Source organism: Artibeus jamaicensis, unplaced genomic scaffold (assembly GCF_021234435.1).
Source record: "Artibeus jamaicensis isolate MK-2021 breed Jamaican fruit bat unplaced genomic scaffold, CSHL_Jam_final scaffold_474, whole genome shotgun sequence".
NCBI lineage: Eukaryota > Metazoa > Chordata > Mammalia > Chiroptera > Phyllostomidae > Artibeus > Artibeus jamaicensis.
Genome location: NW_026522046.1, coordinates 39,686,334 through 39,706,807, shown reverse-complemented (window position 1 = coordinate 39,706,807; position 20,474 = coordinate 39,686,334). Strand labels below are relative to the sequence as shown.

The following is a 20,474-nucleotide window of genomic DNA, read 5'->3' as shown; positions in this document are numbered from 1 at the left end:
CCCGTGACACCCTGACCTTGGCTGTACAGCCTCCAGGACTGTAAGATGAGGGGTGCCTGGTGTTTAAGCCACCTTGTCTGTGGTGTTTGTCGTGACCCAACTGACCAAGACGGGGCCCAGGGTCCTGGGGTCCAGGACCACCAGGCTGTGAGCACCGAGGGACAGGCTACCCCACACTCGGGTTGGCCCTCAAACCCCGACACCTTCATCCCGGCCCCCACGACAAAGAAGTGACTGGAGATACTGCACTGGAAGCCAAACCCCAGAAGGGAGCTGACGCCAGGCCCTGGTCCTGACCTCCAGGACCTCCAGGTCCAGGAGGTCCCCTCCCCATGGTGGCCCACAGGAGAGATGAGCTGTGGTACATTCCCTGTGGAAATGGTCCCACGCCAGGGCGTGGCCACGGCAGGAACACACAACGCAGGGACTGGACCTGGTGTGACGCTGGGTTGTGAGACAGTGAACATTCTAATAGGTGCTACAAATAGTCCCTGAACAGGGGACCCCGGAAAGCTCCACCGTTTATAGGGAAAAGTGATCTCACCTGGCGCCCACACCGTTTCTATCACCATCTCCAGTGAGAGGGTCAGCACTCCCGATTCCAGACTCAGGCAGGGGACAGGCGCGGTGAGCCTCTCGGCACACCGGGGGCTGGCCTGGCTTCCAGTGGGAGGGCCCTGCGTCCCCGAACCATCTCCCAGATAAACTGCCTGCCCTGGGCCAGCTTCATGGGCAACTGGCCACACAGTTGCACGACCCACTCACTCCTGGCTTCACTCTCTGCTGTAGCCATCTCAAAATTCCTAATTCTGAACTAGAAGCTTGCGTTTTCATTTTGCACAGGGCCCCGCAGATTCGGCAGCCATCCTGCCGGCCCCTGAACCCTCGCCTCGGGCCCTGCATTTGGATAAGGGGAAAGTTCCTGTGGTCTGTGGTGTGGGCCCCATTCTCCGAATACCAGGGGCACTTCCTGTGTCCCCAGGGGTGACCGAGACGCTCTCCATGCCCTCAAAGAGCCAAAGGTAAAGGTAAACAAGTAAACAGATGTATTTAATAAAGTGTGACAAGTGCCACGCAGGTGTGGGCAGCTGGCGGGGCTGTGGGCGTCGGGTGGGCCCGGCCGGTCCGTGAGGGCGCCTGCTCTGGCCAGCGCTCCTGCCTGTGGCCCTCGGGACTCCCTTGGCGGACATGGCCCTTCCCCCGTCTGGAGGGGACGCGCAGGAGGCACGGCTGCCCCCGGGTTTGGAACAAACACGTTTATTGCAGGAAAGGCGTGGCAGGTGCCGGGGCGCGGGCTCACCAGGCGAAGAGTGGCTTGCTGTCCTCCTTGGAGAGCTCGCACAGGCAGTTGAGCAGCAGCAGCGAGTCGCCCAGGAACTTGGGGGGCACGATGTCGATGACCAGCTTGCGCAGGGCGGCCGGGCTGCTGTGCAGCGGGTTCGCGCGCAGGTCGGGCCGCTGCTTCAGGATGCCGTAGGTGTTGATGAGGAACTCGCTGAACACGGGGTGCACGTCGCGGTTGTAGCCCAGCTTCTCCAGGCGTGCCATCAGGGTCAGGTAGCGGTGTGTCAGCTCCCGCATCTTCTTCTCGTCCACAGAGCCATCCAGGGACTTGATGGACGTCTGGGGACATGGCACATGGTGGGGTGGGGCCGAGCCACTGAAGCCACAGACCCCACCACGGGAAGCCGGGGTAGGGGCAGAGACCAGATTTCTATGAAGGAAGCTTCGTAAAGGGGGAACCAGGCCCAGAGCCAAGCTCCCCACCACAGGGAGTGAGCTGCCCAGTCACCCCTCCAGCAGCCAGTGTCAGGGACAAGAGCAGGGCCCCGTCCAAGATGAGGAGGAAGCCAACATGCTCTGTAGCCCCAGGAGCTGCTCCTGAGACTGTCCCAGGCCACAGAGCAGAGGTACTTATGGCAGGATCTCAGGCCCCCGTGGCACATGGGCCTCGGACACCGCTCAGGCTTGCCCTGCTACAGCTGCATGGGTACCACAGGTGAAAGGGCAGTGGGTCACCCAGTCTCCTGTCCCAGGGTGGAAAGGGGACCCCAGGGCAGGGAGGGCACCCCCATGGGGCAGGGAGGCACACCTGCTTGATCTTCTCAGGGATGTTGGACACGGTGAAGCCGTACAGCCGAGTCACCCCCGGGAAGACGTAGGCCAGGATGCGCCGGTCCAGCTGGAAGGCAATCTCCCCAACGATGCGCCCGTCCTTCTCGGCACTGGTGAAGCTCTGAATCTCTGTGAGGGGATCGGGGGAGGATGGTGATACAGGCTGGGGTCCCCCACATGAAGGGTCCAGGGCTGCCCACCTTCCTCCTGCCTGGGGTCCAGTACCCATTGTAGGCAAAGAACTGATGTGAAAGTGGCTTCCTCGGGTTCCTGGTGAAGTCTGTGGGGCCTCTGGTGGGGTCCCCCTAGGGCCCTGGTCTTGGTCATGTGGGGAGCACCCTCCTCCAGCCCCCACTGTGAGGGTAAATACTAATTTAAAGGAAAACTGAATTTTCTGTTGCCAACAAGGGGAAGGACCCCTTCCTTCCTCTTTTCCCTTTTCTTAACATGTTCCCTGGAAAACATGTTCCCTGGATGCTCAGTCCTGGCTTCTTCCTCCCCTTGATATGGACATAGATGTGGAAAAGCCTGTTTTACAGCCCAGGACTGTTTCTCGTGTCCCTCCCCTCCCCCGTCCCCAGGGATTCTGCCAGCTTGCCCTGGGTCAAGGGAGACCCCAGTCCTATGACCAGGTGAATACAAATGCCCAGGTCTCCCACCGCCTGAGGGTGGGGTACCGGTTGACATGAGAGCACGTCTGTAACACGTAAAGGGTCCAGTCTGCCTGGCTGGTGAAAGGGGAGGTTCTGTCCATCTTAGCAACCTCAGGGCCTCACAGGCTGGTTTAATGTTTATTCAATAACAAGACTCCTTTCCCACGTTTGTGCAGAGGATGGCTGGGTTGGCAGGACATTCTGTTTTTAATAATTTCCCGGATACTACCAGTCACATCCGCCACCCTACCCCTCCAAGTCTCCCGTCTCCACAGCAGCCCCAATGTCACTAGTGGCCATCACACAACGCGGCGCGTGTCAACACCCTTCAGATGGATGTGCTCTTTGAACACGCCCTGCCGGTGACGACTGATGGAACTGAGATGCCTCCAAAACCGAAAGACGCAAAGTGAGGGAAGGTGGCCTGAGACTTGGTCAGACACCCGGAGCCCAAAGGCCACACGATGGGGAGTGGGCACCTGGCAGCCCCCTCCCAACCTGTGGGCACAGACTCTCCGGGTGCTGCTCATCCATCCCTGCAGGAGATGCTTACAACACACCCACTTCTAAAACCCCAGAGTTTTTTCTTCCCAGGGTGTCAACTGGGCGCACCCCTGCTGGCTCAGCCCAGCGGCCAGCAGTGGGTACACAGGCCGGGTGCGGTGCTGTGGACAGCAGGCCCCGGGTCCTGGTACAGACGCCTACGCCCACCAGAGGCTCTGCCCCTGACACCACGCAAAGAGGTCAGCCGGACCCCTGCCCTCACTGGCTCTGTGGCCTTCAGGGGGTTCCTAGGTCACCACGAGACCAGCCCAAGGGGACTTACTGCACAGGAATCTATGAGGCCTCAGTGGCTGGGTCACAGCTCTGCCTTCAACCTCGGCAGTTGTTCACCCCCCTGTGGCTCCATCCTGTGTCCGTGGAACCACTTGTCCCGGGACCCCACCCAGGGACTCTCGCACAGCAACAGGGCAGCTGGCAGGCGCAGGCGAATCAAGCCCAGGTGTTGGCAGCCTCTTCCTTTCTGGGCAGGCTGCTGACAGATGGGCCACTGGGTGGCCCTAGGGCCCCTGTCCTGCTCACGGGGCTGAATGAGGAAGCACACTGGGGATACTCCAGGCCTCAGGGGAGGTGAGCTCTGCAGGTGGGAGTGCAGAAAGGGAGGGGCCACAGGGGGTGGCTGTTCCAGGAAGAAGGCCCTTCCTGAGCCATAGGACCCGGAGCTACATGAGGGCCGTGGGGTTTGGTCAGAGGGTTGCAAAGTCACAGGGTGAGGAAGCAGGAGGTGTGGGGGCAGAGGCCAGGTTCCCAGGGCCCAGGAGAAACACTGGGGGAAGGTGTCAAGAAAGTGGCCTTGTGGCCACTCGGGCAGCTGGAGCAGCTCCCGGCAAAGCCTTGGGGCCTCAGAGTTAAGTCATGGAGGGAGGGTCCTGGTGAGGTTCCACCTGGACCCCCTGAGGTTTCCTCACCCGGCACGGCCCTGCACTGGAGCCGTCCTCGACCCCATTTACCCTCACAGTGACCCTTCCCGGGGCTGCGCATGCTGCTCACAGCCGAAGGAACTGAGGCCTGGGGCCCGCTGCCTCCCCGGTCAGCTACTGGTGCTTACTGGGGTATAATTCACATAGTGTAAAATTCACTCTTTTAAGGTATGCAATTCAGTGGTTTTCCCTGTATTCGCAGAGTTGTACAACCATCACCACAATCTATTTCCAAAGCATTTTTATCACTAAAACCCTATACCCCTTGACAGCCACTCACAGTTCTACACACACACACATCTGCTCTCTGTCCCTGTAAACTGTCTATTCTGGCCGTTTCATATGAGCGGGATCACACAGCCTGTGGCCGTTCGTGTCTGGCTTCCATTCAGCATGATGTTCTCCAGGTCCACCCATGCCGGAGTGTGAATCAGAGCTTCACTCCTAACTGCAGCTGATTAATGGTCCATTGTATGGACAGGGACTTGGGCTGTTTCCGCTTTTCGGTTACTGTGAGTCATGTTCCTGTGGACATTCACATAAAAACGTTTGCGTGGACCACTGCTCCCTGCTGATTTGGCGCGTGCCCGGACGGACTGCTGGGGCCCACAGGAGCCGCACGCGTAACTTTCGGAGGAACTGCCGGACTGTTTGCGCAGTGGGCGCAGCTTCTCCGCATCCTCCGCCACAGCTTTCGCTGTCCCTTTTTTTTACTCTAGCCATCTATCTACATGGACACAAAGTGGCATTTCACCGGTCACTAATGATATAGAGCATCTTTTCGTGTGCTTATTGGCCATTTGTGTATCTTCTTTGGGGAAATGTGTATGAAAGTTCGCTGCCCACTTTTTTTCCGGTCATGTTCTTATTTCACTGTAGGGGAGCCTGAGCAGCTTGGGCTTGGCTCTGCCCTGAGCGGCTGGCTCCAGGTCTTTACACTTTCAGCACCTGCAGGAAGGTCCCTGGGTGCTGGATAAAGTCACTCACCACAGGAATGGACGTTTAAAAAAAAGGCCAGGTGGGCAGCAAGTGCCCACCGTCAGGCAGGGGAAGTCATTGTAGCCATGGAGGCTGGCCCTCTCCATTTTCTGCTTGGCGTTGGGGGGGGGTACCAAGGTCACTCATACTGCCGAGGAGGGAGAGGAAGGGCACAGCCCCCAGCTTCTCCCTGCCATTGGGCAAGGTCAGCTCCACCAAGCTCACGTGTTCCAACACCTTGGGCCACACCTGGCCCAGCAGCCCGCAGGCTACACACAGGGCTCTGCCTGCAGATCGTCCATGACTGTCACCTTCCGCCCTGGCTCCAGGGTGTCTCTCTGGGTTTCCAGGTCAGCCTTCCCATGTTCCAGCGCATAGGAGGTGGACACTGAGGGGCCAGGTAGGTTTCCTCCCTTTTGGATGAGCACACGGCCCAAACCAAGTTCCTGGGCTGCGGAGGGGCCGAACAGAAGGCCTCGGGAGTTTAGGCCCACGATGTCATCAATCTTGCTGCCATGGGTCTTCTTCTGGTGACTCGCCAGTGGGCTGATGGAAGCACAAAGGAGACAGGCCCTTCAGGAGGGGCGAGGTATCCCTGGACAGCACACCTGGGATGGGAAAGTCCGGAAGCTGCAGATGGGCTGTGCCACCAGCTGCCACCAGCTATGCCACCAGCTGCAGCTGGGGGGCCACCACTGCTGCACCTCCTGTGCCCAGGAGCTGGCTGGCTCTCTCTGCCCATTTTTAATTAGATTGGTTGTCTTTTTACTGTTGAGTTGCTAAAGTTCTTAGACAATCTGAGTATTATTCCCTTGTCAGATACATGATTTACAAATATTTTCTCCCATCCTGTGGATAGAAATTTTACTTTCTTGAAATGTATTCCTTTGAAACACCAAAGTTTTTTTTTAATAAAGGTCAGGTTTGCTTTTTCTTTTGTTGTTCATGCTTTTGATGTCATGTCTTAGAATGTATTGCCAAATTCAGGGTCATAAGATTCATCTCTGTTTTAAGTAAATGAATGGATCAAAAGATTATGGTACATATACACAATGGAATTCTATGCAGCAGAAAGAAAGAAGGAGCTCCTACCCTTTGCAACAGCATGGATGGAACTGGAAAGCATTATGCTGAGTGAAATAAGCCAGGCGGTGAAAGACAAATACCATATGGTCTCACCTTGAACAGGAAGGTAAACAACAAAACAAACAAGCAAGCAAAATAAAAACAATGACACTGAAATAGAGAACAGGGGGACAGCGACCAGAGGGGAGAGGGGAGGGAATTTCAGGGGAAAAAGGGGAAGGGTTTACTGGAACAAGTATAAAGGACACATGGACAACAACTGAGGGGGGTGGAAATGGGAGGGAGGTGGGGGGCAAGGGGGGCGGGCTGGGATGGGAGTAAAAGACAGAATACCGTAGTTGAAAAATAATTAAATTTTAAAAATCTAAAAAAAAGAGTTTTATGGGTTTAGCTCTTTTAAGTCACTGAACACTTTAATTTTCATTTGTGGATGTGGACAGCCACTTGTCCCTGCGCCATTTGTAGAAAGGACCACCTCTCTCCATTAAATTGTTCTGGTACCGTCGTCAAACATCAAGCCTCTAAATGCACAGGTTTATCTCTTGACCCGCAACTCTATCCATTGGTCTGTATAAGTATCCTTATGACTACCACACTGTCTTGCTTACTGTAACTGTAGAGCAAATTTTGAAACTGGTGTGTGTGAGTCCCCCTTTGTGCTCTCCTTTTTTGAAACTGTTTTGCCTATTCTGGGCCCCTTGCATTTCCATAGGAATTTTAGGTTAAGCTCATTAACTTCTGCAAAAAAGCCAGCTGGGATTTTGGGAGGGATTACATTGAAATCTGTGGATCGGTTTGGGAAGGTTTTCCACTTAATGATATCGTCTTCCAACCCATGAACACAAGGTGTCTTCCTGTTTCTTTAGTTCTTCTTTAATTTCTTTCCATGATGTTTTGTGGTTTTCAGTGTGCCCCTTCCCTAGTCACACTGCAAGGCCACAGAAGTTACCCGGGAATTAAAGCCGAGAACCAGACCCCCACGCAGAAGTAGGTTAGGGAGGATGAGGGGTAGAAGCGCAGAATACAACACCCCCCTTCTCTATCAAAACACTCCCCTCGTCAGGAATCGATCGCTCTCCCCACCTCCCTCTCTCTCTAAAGCATAAATTAGCTGAAAGAAACAAGCTGCCCCTGAGATTTCCCAGAAACCATGTGTAGTCTGACCTAGGCCTTCCAGGATCTAGCCCAAAACCTATTCTTCAAAGAAAACAAGACGATAAAATTGATTAACCTCCTTTATTACAGAAAAAAAGAAGACAAAAATTACCACCATCAGAAATTAGAGATGGCATCACCACAGATCCTACAGGCATGAAAAAGGATAATAACAGAATACTAGGAATAACTTTATGCCAATAAATTCGACAACTTAAATGAAATGAACCAATTCATTAAAAGACACAAAAGCTTACTTTTGTACTTGAACTACCAAAACTTACGTTGAAAAAAAAAACCAGGTAACTCGAACAGCCTTGTATGAACTAAGGAAATTGAATGTGTGGAGGGAAAGTATTCCTACAAAGAAAATTCAAGGCTTAGAAAATTTTACCAAACATCTAAAAGATAAATGATACCAGTTCTATACAAACTTTTCTAGCTAATTAAAATAGATTTAACACTTTCTACCTCATTCATTAAGGCCAACATTAAACTCGTATCAAAACTAGAAAATGACATTATAAGAAAACTATAGCCTTGTCTGTTGTGGCTCAGTGGATTGAGTGCCAGCCTGTGAACCAAAGGGTCACTGGTTCAATTCCAAGTCAGGGTATATGCCTGGGTCAAGGGCCAGGTCCCCAGTTGGGGGCGCATGAGAGGCAACCACACATTGATGTTTTTCTCCCTCTCTTTCTCCCTCCCTTCCCCTCTCTATCAAAATAAATAAATAAAATCTTTAAAAAAAACTATAGACCAATATCCCTCACAGAGAGCAAAAATTCTTAGGAAGAATTTAGCAAATTGAATCCAGCAATACAGAAAAGTATAATACATCATGACCAAGTGGGGTTTATCTCAGGAATGCAAAGGTGGTTTTAAAATTCTTCATTGTAATTTACTGTATCAACAAACTACAAATGAAAACCAAATGCTCATCTCAACAGACGCAGAAAAAAAGCCCAACAAAGTCCAACATTCTCTTTTGATAACTAGGCAAACTGAAGAACAAAGGGCAGGTCTTCAGCCTGGTGAAGGCACATACAAGAACCTTAGCTCACATCATACTCAACGGTGACGGACGGCATGCTCTCCCCCTACATCAAGAAAAGAAAAACTGCCCACTGTTACAATTTCTATTCAACATTATTCCAGGGGTTCTAGCCAATGCATTAAGACAGGGAGGAAAATCATACAGATTAAGAATGGAAAAATAACCTTGTCTTTATTCACAATCAACATTATCATCCGTCCTGAGGAATCTGCTGTAAAGCTGCCAGACCACCGAGTTCAGTGAGGTTTCAGGGTGCAGGGTTGCATTTGTCAGGGAAACAGAACCAGAACCAATATGTGTGTGTGCATGTGTGTGTTTCTTATAGACAACAGAGGCTCACGTGATCATGGAGACTGACAAGTGCCAAGGTCTGAAGGGTGAGTCAGTAAGCTGGTGGCCCAGGAGGACTGATGATACAGCTCCAGCCTGAGTTCAGAGGTCTGAGAACCAAGCGAACCAACGGTGTGGTTCCAGTCCAGAGCAGCAGGCAAGAGACCCAAGATGTTTCCATTGGAGTCCAAGGGCAGGAAGGAGTCTCTCTTCCTTGAGAGGGGTCAGCGTTCTTGTCTTATTTGGGCTTTCAACTGATTGGATAAGGGCCACCCACATTAAAAAGAGCAATCTGCTTTACTCAGTATGTGTTAGAATCAACATAGACACAGAAAAATAGAACAAACTGAAGAAGCGAGAAGTAGACTTAATACATATACGGACAATTGATTTTTGACAAGAAAATGTCAAGTCAATTCAGTGGGGTAAAGATAAGCTCTTTAAATATTGAAAGAAGTGGATATCTAATGCAAACCTCATACCAGATCCAAAAATTAGCTTCAAACTGACCAGGAATTTGAATGTAAAACCTAAAACTATAAACTTGCTAGAAGAACATATCAGAGAGAATATCTATGATCTTGAGTTTGGTAAAGACTTCTTAAACAGGACACAGAAAGCATGAAGTATACGTACGAAAGAAAAAGTCAATAAACCAGACTTCATCAAATTAAATTGTTTTGCTCTTCAAAAGAGTTATAAAAATGAAAAAGTCACCAACTGGGAAACCATATTTGCAACACATGCCCAGAAAAGAACATGTATCCAGACTATATGAAGAACTCTCACCGCACAATGGTAAGAAAAATAACTTAGCCCTGGCTGCTGTAGCTCAGTGGACTGAGTGCGGGCCTGCGAACCAAAGTATTGTGGTTTGATTCCCAAACAGGGCACATACCTGGATTGCAGGCCAGTTCCCAGCAGGGGACACACAAGAGGCAAACCATACATTGATATTTCTCTCCCTCTATCCTTCCCTTCCCCTCTAAAGATAAATAAAATCTTTAAAAATAAATAATAAAAAAAGAAAACTAACTCAATTTTCTTTAAATGGGCAGAACCTTTGAACAGATACAGCAGCCCTTGACCCTGGTCTCCCAACCACACCCTCTCCCTGTGCTGGACGGATGGAGAAGCTGCACCCAACTGCCCACCCAGAGCTTCCCTACCCAACTGCCGGCTACTGCACCACGTGCCCACCTGGTACCCCACCCCCCATACCATTAAGGTAGTAGCTCCTCCTGGTCCTGTCCCCTGAGGGCAGGCTGCTCTCCGAGAAGCACACCTTCTTGGGCCGCACCATCTCCCTGGGCTCCAGCAGGGTCTTGTCCACCAGGGGGTCCTGCAGCGGGTTCAGGAGTGGGCAGAGCTTCCTGTCCGCGCTTCGAGTTGTGTGCAGCTCCGGGGTGCTGAGGAAAGTCTTGAAGGGCACCTGGGAGGTCGTGGCACAGCCTGGGGAAGCATCATCCTCATTGGAGAGCGGGACGTGCGAGCAGAGCAGGTCCTCTAGGGAGGGTGTCTGCAGCTGGGAGGGCACATCTGGAACGCTGGTGAACCTTCCAATATCTGGCACTGAAGCAGGGAGCAAAGGGAGGAGAGGTCAGGCTGATGTTCCTAAAACATCCCCAGAAGTGTAGAGGACACTTTAAGGACACTCGCCTGCCCCACCCCAAGCTGTGAGACCTGCTCACACTCCCCATCTTCAGAGCCCTCCCCTCTGGGGAAGGTGAAGGACAGTAGGTGCAATGACCGTGGGCCCCACCCCTGTCCAAGGAAGCCACCTGACTCAAGTTTATGGGCATGGGGAGCAAGTGTACCTTCGAGCTCCTACCCACCTGTGTGTGCATTCACACCCAATACAGAGTGACCTTTACTGCTTTTTAAATTTTACGTAAATGGTATCAACCTATGCCTGTTTTATCCTGCAACATACCTTTTGCTGAAGCATTATCCTTGTTGAGATTTATCTGTGCTGAGTCCCTTGGTAGCTACCTGGTTCAGCCAACCCCTTTCTGCACATGTGGATATGTACACACATGGGCACGGTGAGTTTTTTACCAAGTGCCCTACTGCATGTGGGGCTGTTTCCAGCTTTTCTTGTAAAAGCAAAGCTGTGATGAGTATCCCTTGACCCACCTCCTCGCTCCCAGAGTGCTTCTGTTGTCTCCAGGGGGGCTCAGGTGCGTGCATTTAACTTTGTTTTCTACAACAGCAGCAGCTTCTGCCCCGCCCCCCCATCACTCCTTGGTATGTGCAGGCCAAGCTGATGATGACACATAGCTCTTCCCTAATCTGTGGTGACACTGAACGTCTCATGGATCCGTGGGCCTGTCAGGGTTCCATTCTGTATATTATCTGTGTCTCTTCTTTGCTCATTTTTTTGGTTGGGTGGTCATTTTAAATTATTGGTAGTGTTCCTTTTGTATTCTGCATCCTAATTTCTTGTTCATAAAATGCCTTCTTCTAGTAGGTGCCTTGGTGACATTTCAACCCCTTTTATGGTGACTCTTATCATATAGAACCTACCGATCCTTTTGTGACTTATAAAATGCATTTCAACTCCTATGTCATCTACTCCTGTGTCACTTTTTTTCTCCTCAAAATAAAGCAAATGTATATATATTTTAAAAATAGTTTAAGAACTATATTACAAAATTAAATCCTAAATGTGGCTACTCAGAGACCAACTAATCCATCCCCAGCAATGTTTTCCCCAAAAAACATGTTCTACAGAAGGAAAGTGATCAGTATGAGTCCCGCCCCCAGTCTGCCCACAGCCAACACCACTAATCCCGGCTGCTGCCCAAGGGCCTCCGCCGCTCCCGCCCCAGTCGGCTGCATGGCCCTGAAACTCCCAATGGACATCTTCCAAGAATTGACCAGCATGAGACATCGAACCCCCTCAGTCCTGAGTTCTTCTGCAGAGGACAGAGGAGCCCTGTGCTCAGAAAGGGGGTTCCCTCCCAGGGGTTGGAATCTGGGGAAGAGTGACATCTATGACTGGCTTTAAAGGGACTTTTGTTGTGGTCAGATGAGTTTGGGCTTTGCTTCAGCTTCTGTTTAGTAAATTGTAATTCCCTCCTGTTGTTTCCAAGACTTCAATAAATTTCTGTTCAACGTTTTTTTTTTTTAATTTAACCATCAGTCATGTCCAAAATGTAGGTATAATTTTAAGCCACATTACAATAAAACTATAAAGGAATAACAAGAGTCAACAAAAAACTCTGTCCCCTCAAAATTAAAAAGATTCTCCTGAGTAACAATCACATCAAAAATAAAAAATAAAAATAAGAAAACACTATTATTGAGAAATAATGAAAATCAGAACACTATAGTAAGACACCAATACATTTAAAACTATACTTGGCATGAAATCAGCAACATAAGTGCTTTAACTACTTTTTAAAAATCACCAAAAAAATTAAATACTCAAATCAAGATGTGAGAGTAACTCTTAAGGAAAGCAAAAGTTAAAAAATAATAAAAATGACAGTAGAAATAAATTGGAAACAGCTCTATGGAAAGTCCAATAAGATAGCCAAACCGTGGACAGCTACTTTAGAGAAATAGAAGCCATGCAGGAATAAAACTGGAAATGAGAAAGTGGCATAAGAATGACTAGGGAGGAAATGTTTAAATTATAAAAGATTACATGCAATTACATACTAACTGAAAATTTTGACAAAAGAAGAGATATTCTGGGAAATTGTTTTTAAATGACTCAATAAGAAGTAGAAAACCTAAATGGACCAATAAGGAATGAAGACAAATCTAGAAGTTATAAAATAATTATGCTCTAAAGCAGCAACTTTCAACAGGTGCGCTGCAAGAATTTTCAAAGCAGGCAACACCTGGACTCTTAAGTCGGGGGCACTGACCTCTTTCCCCTCAGACTGTCAAATGAAAAATGACAACAGTCAATACAACAGTAGCCATCCAGTGTGAAGGAATCAAAATTATCTTTTTTTTTTTTTTCGTCATGCTTGAAAACCCAAGTAAAGGGAACAGCCCGACAGGAGCCCAGCACGCCCTGCGCCCGGAGCAGGCGCGGCTGCTTTGCAGTGCTGGGCGTTGGGAAGGTGCCGGAAGGCGGCACCTGCTCCTCCGCGGGCAAAGTGCAGAGGCCGCACGCAGCCTTCAGAGGATATTTGTCAGCGTTCGTGTCAACATTTCAACCGCTTGCACCCTTTGACCCAAGGATTTCCCGGGCAGTCACCCCTGCAGCAGGTCACAGAGGCACGCATCAGGCTGTCCGTGGTCACAACGTGCTGGAAGGACACTGCCTGTCATGGCGCTGGGCTGAGGGACAATGAACTTCACACCGACAGTCTGCTCTCTGGCGTTTAGATCTACAGAAGAGAGCAATGGGCGACGGCAGGGAGACGGACGGTGGAGGGAAAGTCAAAGTGAAGGCGAAAAGATGCCCAGACATACACATCAAAAACCTCAGATAGAAAGCCAAGCAAACGTTGGCAGAGGCTGCCTTTGGGGGTGGGGCCAGGAGCACGGCACAGCCTTCTGTGTGTGTCGTCTTGGGTATTTATATTGTTGAATAAGAAAAACGAGTTTTTAAAGCACATCCTTTTGAAGGCAGAGGCTGAGAGACTGTGGGATGTGTGAGCTGCGGCTGTGAGGTTCCCTCTGTGCAGGAACTGCTGCTTGTGCAGGAACTCTCGCTCATCCGCCAGTCCCCAGGGACCAGGCTGCTCCTGCAGAAGCTGAGGGTCCAGTGGGGCCGGACTCAGCAGCCAGAGTCCCTGCTGTGGGGATGACCCAGATCAGAGCTGAGGTCCCTCCTTGGGGGTAACAGGGCCCACGGGGACTTGGCCCATGCCCTCTGCCCTGGGCTCCAAGACCTCTCTGTGGAAGCTCGGTGGCCTCAGCTGACCGGTGAATGGAGCTGCTCTTCAGGCTGACAGCCAACAAGACCTGGACTCGCCCAGGGGCAGGGGTGCTGGCTGTGACCCAGGAGACTCAGCTCTGGCTTAGATGCTGACAAGGGTCCTTATAGGAAGAGCCCAGCCTAAGTGATGGTTTCCACCCTCCCAAAGCCCACCTTCCATCCAGGCAAGGCACAGGGTCAGGGAGCACACCACAGCACCTTCCCACTGCCAACCACACTGCCTGCCTGGGCCCAGAGGGTCGGCTCAGCCTGACTCAAGTCTCAGGATGAAGGACAATGAAGCCGCACGAGGCGCATGGACTCGGCAGCTGTCACAGGCAGTGAGGCTTTCGGACAAGTCCTTTGGTGGCTGCACATTAGTCTTTCCTAGTAGCCTGAGAAGGCAGCATTGATCCTTACCAGGTTGTCACACCCAGGACACAACACTGGGAGGCCAGTCCCTCCTCAGCAAGCGCCAGTGACAAGCAGGTGCCTTAGCCACTAGTGGCGAGTTCAGAACAGGGGGCTGCAGCTGGCTGGGGCCTGGGGGCTTGGGGTTTCTTCGGCTTCCTTCCTGGTATATCCCTCTACTCCTGCCTTCCCCCTTCAACCCCTGAGGACCCCATGCTTAACCCAGCTCCCTCTTTAACATCCCCTTTGAAGCTCCAAGGTGTTCAGATGACATGAAGGGGTCCATGCAGCCAAGGGCTTCAGGCCCATGAGCTCTGTGCAGCCACCACAGTCAGGAGGCAGTCGCCTTCACCTGTACTGACCTTGCTCAGGGGCGGGGGCAGGGGCAGGTGCTCAGGTGGACTCTGGGAAGTGACCACATCCAATGCAGAGCCCAGCAGCCAGTCCCTGGAGCATCCCACTGGGGGACTGGCACCCCGCCAAAGGGGTTCACCCTGTAACGGCAGGTCCGAAGGCCAGCAGAGAGGCTGTCTGATCCAGCAGGGCAATCCAGCAGGCCGGGTGCATGCTCAGCCCCGGCCTGGCCAGGCGGTTGAACGGGCTCATTCCCAAGAGCTCGCTCGGTCACAGGGCTCCGTCCATGGTCTATGTCCAAACCACTCATGCCCATCAGCCACGCCCCAAGTCACACTTTCCATGTATGATAGGGAATTTTTTCACAAAAATAGATAAATCAGAACCAACTACTTTTGCAGCAAGTAATCGAAGACTATTTTTTTTCTATGAAAAGTCAGAGTATTGGAGGAGATGCTACGTGGTAAGCTGATTCCAGCTCTGAGCTCACTCCTTCCCAGGGACTTGCACCCACCCCACCTCTCCTCCTTCCCTGCATGGTCGCTTCCTGCCCCGGGTGCTGGGCTCCACCACAGGACTCCTTTGGCTAATGGCATGTGAGCAGGGGAGATACAGCAGAGGATCGAAGCTGGCATGGTTGTCGAACCTCCCCCTGCTATGAGATGCCCAAGCCCAGGTGAGCTCTCCGGCCCCAGCAGAGGGATATGTGCAGCAGAGGGGGGTGCCAGCCTGCCGGGCTAACCCCAGAGGACATGGAGGACCAGAGAGCACACACACCCTGTTTTAAACCACTGTGGCAGTGCTCATGTGCCCGTCACTGACTGATACACTTCCCAGCTCCAGTGGCTAAGCCACCACACCCCATTGTCCAGGCGTGGACTGACGGGCTCAGAGAGGAGGAGGGCCTCACCTGAGGACACTCAGCAGAGTGAGCACCTGGGACCTGAGGGAAGGAAGGGTGGCTGGGACCACCTGCAGGAGCAGCCCCCCTGCTCCCGGGCCAGCCTGGGCCCTCACCTGCAGTCCCAGGGGAGCAGTCCTCGGGGTAGGCAGGCGCCTTGGGGAAGAGAATGTCCCGGCTGCCACGGCCACAGCTCTCCTGGCAGCTCTCACTGAGCAGGCGCTTCAGCATCTGGTTCTCCTTGAGGAGCCGTACCTGCTTCTTCAGGTCGGCGTTCTCACTCATGAGCCTGCTCATCAGCTCGTTTCCTTCAGCCATGGCCACGACTTCCTGCTCACGTGTGGGCCTTGGGCCCCATGGAGATGGAAATCCAGAGCCACGGATGCCCCAGAAACGGTCCAGACCAGAGTTCCACGATGGCCCCACCTTCCACAGCCTTGTGATGTCACCTTAAAGAGGCAGCGCCTTGCCCACCCCTACCCACAGACTTTGCACTGTGCCCAGACCGGGGCGCACATGGCAGACAACTCACACGAGGGGGAAACGAGGGAGGTGGGGCCAAGGAAAGTCTAGGTGGGGGACCTGAGATGTTCATGGGGAGGCCAGCCCGGCCAAGGGAACATACAGGACCAGGCCTGAGACCAGACAGTTCTGGCACCTTCTAGGAACAGCCAGAATATTAGGCTGAGGGTTGTCAATCCATCCACACCATGGGACTCCGCAGGCCCAGTGGGGACACCGCCTTCACTCTGAGTGACTGGTGCGGCCGCTCTCAATCCCTGCGACCCCGACCTTCCACCGCCCCCAGCCCAGCCACTTCCAAACTCCAGGCGCAGCCAGGCTCTAGGAGGCTGGCCAATCAGCCCAAACCCAGGCCGGTGTCTTGTGCCCCTGGGACACACTCGCAAGGGAAGAAGAGGCAGTGAGGGCAGGGGAAGCCAAGCTGAGAGTCCATGAAGGTCCCAGCCTCAGAAGCCCCAACAGCTCCAAAGGACTGGCAGGTGGAGGCCGCCTGCTGACCACACTGCCCAGGTGGAAAGAGCCCAGGCGGCACATCTGGGTCCCTAACAGACAGTGCAGAGGGTCTGAACACTGACATTTAATAGACCTAACTGAAGACCCCCCCGCCGGAGCATGGTTGCCATCTGGACCAATCCCAGGCAGCCCTGTGGCTCACTGCCAGAGCCAGAACCAGACTGCAGCCCACACACGGTCTGCCGGGCCTCCGTGAAGCGCCCCCATGGGACCACCCCAGGAAGCCCCTCCCGTAACTGCTCATCAGGTAACTGAGCTCCATGCTATTTCCTGGCTCCAAAGGTCTTGGTCCTGCTTTTCCAAAACCACGAGGCAACAGACAGGTCACCCCCTGACCCTCTGGAAAAGGAACACAGCCCCAAAAGGGAACCAGCGTGTCCTCCATCCCTTTAGCCCCAGTGCTGGGCCCCTGGCTCAGCATCAAAGTACCCTGGGAGCAGGCGGTGCGCAGGTGTCTCCAGGCAGAGCGAGGCCTTTGTTCCCCATGCTGCCCAGTGTCTGTCATGCCGCTTCAGAGACCGTAAGCCAGAGTCAGGCTTTGTCGGAAGGAGGACTTCTAAGTCCCAAAGGTCCCCTACACTTCCCGCCCCCCCCCACTAGTGTCTGGACCCACAGGCCCTCACATCAGAGGGCAGCACCTCCAGGAAAGGTGTGGGGGCTTCCAGAGCCCAAAGCAGAGGCCCTCCATGGGCTCCTCCCATTGCATTCAAATCCCATTTCTTTCCCAGAGCAAGAAAACCTTCTCCACGTCACCAGGGGTGACCAACCTTGTGGCGTCTCTGGGCCACACTGGAAGAAGAGTTGTCTTGGGCCACCCATTAAAAACACAAATACTAATGAAAACTGATGAGCAAAGCAAAGGTTTTAAGTAAATTTATGGTTTTGTGTTGGGCCACATTCATAGCCATCCTGGGCTGCGCATGGCCTGCAGGCTGTGCGGGGGTCGGACCCCCCTGCCAGCCCCTTCAGCCTCGGGCCTATCAACATTTTTGCCAGTGTTCTGGTCGTGATGCTTTTAACACAGTTCTGGATTCAACATGCTGTTACTTTAAGTGTTTTCTATGTGGTGAGGGGAAACTGCACTGTCTCCTTTTCCTGTAACGTCCTGGTCTGGTTTGGCTGTCGAGGTCACAGTGACCTTATGAGTGGCAGAGGGTTCCCTCCTCCATTTTCCAGTATTTGTGTTAGTTTCTTTCTTTCTTAAATGTCAGATAAAATTCATGAGTGAAGCCGTCTGGGCCTAGAGTTTTCTTTTGGGAAACTTTTTAATTTATAATTCAATCTGTTAAACAGACACAGTTATTTCAATTTTCCATTTCTTTGCATGTCCATCTAGGCAATGGTCTGTGAAGGAATCTGCCTCATCTACACCATGGAGCACTGTCATTCGGCAGTTTGTGACATCGCCTTACCCCCACCCCCGCAGTCTGAGGACAGAGAAACACAGCCAAGGCGGAAACCGTGAGGGACAAGCGGAGAGGCAGCCTTGGCAGGTCTTTGCGGCAGCAGCGTATGCGTCAAACAGGGCAGGTGGGAACAGTATGGCCCGGAAGGAAGGGGCAGGCTCAGTGGGGCAGGCTGGACGGTCAGCTCGGCCGGTGACCAGCCTGAAGAAGCAGGCCCCGGGAATGACCCGACCAGGTCAGCACTCAGCAGGGCAAGCTGGACAGCTTGCTTGCTACCTGCAGAATCCATAGTGATGTACCTTTTTCATTCCTGATACAGGTTGTCTCCTTACTTCCTTAGACTAGAGGCTTGTTAATTTTTCAAAGCATCAGCTTTTGGTTTCACTGGTCTTCTCTATTATGTTTTTCTTTAATAGAAATTAACTTTTTTATCTATTATTTCCCCTCTTTGAACACTTTGGTTTTAAGATCCCTTAGGGGGAATACTTAAATCATTGGTTTTAGCCCTGGCTGGTTGGCTCAGTGGACTGAGTGCCAGCCTGCAAACCAAAAGGTTACCAGTTCAATTCCTGGTCGGGGAGCACGCCTAAGTAGCTGGCTACCAGGTCCCCAGCTGGGGGGGCGTAGGAGAGGCAACTGATCGATGTTTTCCTCACACACAGATGTTTCTCTTTCTCCCTCTCTTTCTCCCTCCCTTCTCCCCTCTCTGAAAATAAATAGAATCTCAAAAATAAATAAAATCGTTGACTTTAAACTTGGTTTACAGCACCAACATGTAAGCCTATCGGCATTTCTGTAAAAGTGCTGCTTTAGCGACAACCCCCCACTTTGATGCCGTGTTTTTACTTTCATTCAGCTGGAAGTATTTTCTGATTTCCCAAGTGCTTTCATTATTGACCACAGGTTATCTAGAAGTGTATTGTTTAACAATTTCCAAATCTCTGGGATTTTCTAAGTCTTCCCGTAATTTAACTACATCATGATCAGAGAACGCACCCTGTGCGGTTCCTCGAGACTCGTGGCCCAGCACATGGCCAGGCCCAGCAAACAGCCCTCGCGCCCTCCAGCGCCTGAAAAGCACGTGAGGTGACACGCTCCACAAATGCCGATTCCCGCAAGTTGGTTCAAGGTGGGCTTTGCGTCTAGAATTCCTGAAACGAGTGACACAATCTCCCACTTTGAGTATCCGTCCAATTCTCTCCACCTTTGCTTCATGCCCTCTAAAACTGTTACTAGGTGCATATGCATTCAGGACTGTTACTTTGTCTTGATGAACTGACGTTCCTATCAGTATTAATGGTTTATTTCTGGTCCCATTCATTTTCCTGAAGTCGACTTTGGTATTAAAATACAGCACTTCTGCTTGCTTAGGCCTAGTGTCTTTGTTATTTATTTTCCTGAACTGTACTTCTACCCTGTATTTTATACTTAAAATCTCTTATGTACGACATGTATGGGTAATGCTTTTTTATTGTCTGGGTGACCATCTCTGCCTTTCAAGTGGAGAACTTAGCCCTTTACAGTAAATAAAATTATTGAAACGGTTGGTACATTAGTATTCTAGGGTTGCCATAACAAAACAACCCAGACTGTGGGCTCACACAACCTAAGATTATTTTCTCACAGTTCTGGAAGCTCCAAGAACTGCTTTTCCAAGATCAAGATCAAGATCAAGATCAAGGTGTGGGCAGGGCTGGTTTCTACAGAGGCCCCTCCCCTTGGCTGGAAGATAGCCCTCCCCCCGCCCCTCCCCCCACACACCCCCCCATGCACTCCGGTGGCCTTCTCTCCTTGCCTGTGCACTCCTGGTGTGTCTCTCTCATGAAGACACCAGTCCTGTTGGATGAGGGCCTCACCCTTATGGCCTCACTTAATCTTCCTTATCTCCTTAAATCCCTGTCTCTTAATTCAGTTCCACACCAATTTGGGGGAGGACACAGTTTTGCCCTAGAGTTGGGTTTAACTCCATTATCTTAATTGTTTTGTTTGTCCCATCTGTTCTTTCTTCTTTTTCCTGTCTTCACTTTGATCATTCTACCTCCTGGTGGTGGCGGTTTGCTCTAGGGTTTACAATCAGTTTCTTCTCCTTATCAGTCTATCGTAAAGAACATGCTGCCGCCGAACGTACCACCTCTACGTGAGTTAAGACCCCCACAGCAGCACTGGCCCATGCTCTCCATGACCCTTCCCATATTGGGGTCCTGTCACTTCTCCAGACCCGAAAAATGCCATTATCACTTTTGCTTCTGAAAGTTAATTATATGTAAAGGAAATTTTTTAAATAACCCCCCTGTAGGGGGTTAGCTTCTACATTTCCCAGACTTGCCATTTCTGGTGCTCTTTATTCCTTGGTGAGGACCAGTTTCCATCCGTCACTATCCTCCAGCCCAAACAACTTACATCTCTTCTAGGGCGAGGAGGCTGGAGAAGTCCTTCGGCTCTGGCTTGTGTTTTCTCCGAATATGGAACTTTAAGGTGACCAGTTGTTTTCTTTTTCCCACTCTTCTCCCCCACATTGTTCCTAATGAGAAGCTGGCCATCATCTTTGTCTTTGTTCACCTATTATGTGATGTCTGCTTTTGTTTTTAAGACTTTTATTCATCATTGGTTTGATCAGTTTGGTTATGAAGTGC

General features: G+C 51.4%; 1 protein-coding gene and 1 pseudogene across 1 annotated transcript; both read right to left on the bottom strand.

Annotated features, from left to right (window-relative positions):
• Positions 1–1,131: 1,131 nt before the first annotated feature.
• On the bottom strand, positions 1,132–15,783 carry SPATC1L (spermatogenesis and centriole associated 1 like). The gene is made up of 4 exons (XM_037158217.2): positions 15,517–15,783; positions 10,074–10,424; positions 2,093–2,244; positions 1,132–1,623 (listed from the first exon to the last, which is right to left on the bottom strand). The coding sequence occupies exons 1-4, from the start codon at positions 15,716–15,718 to the stop codon at positions 1,297–1,299; spliced, it is 1,032 nt and encodes a 343-aa protein (XP_037014112.2). The 5' UTR covers positions 15,719–15,783; the 3' UTR covers positions 1,132–1,296.
• LOC119058732 (adenine phosphoribosyltransferase-like) lies at positions 5,303–6,827 on the bottom strand (annotated as a pseudogene).
• Positions 15,784–20,474: the final 4,691 nt, after the last annotated feature.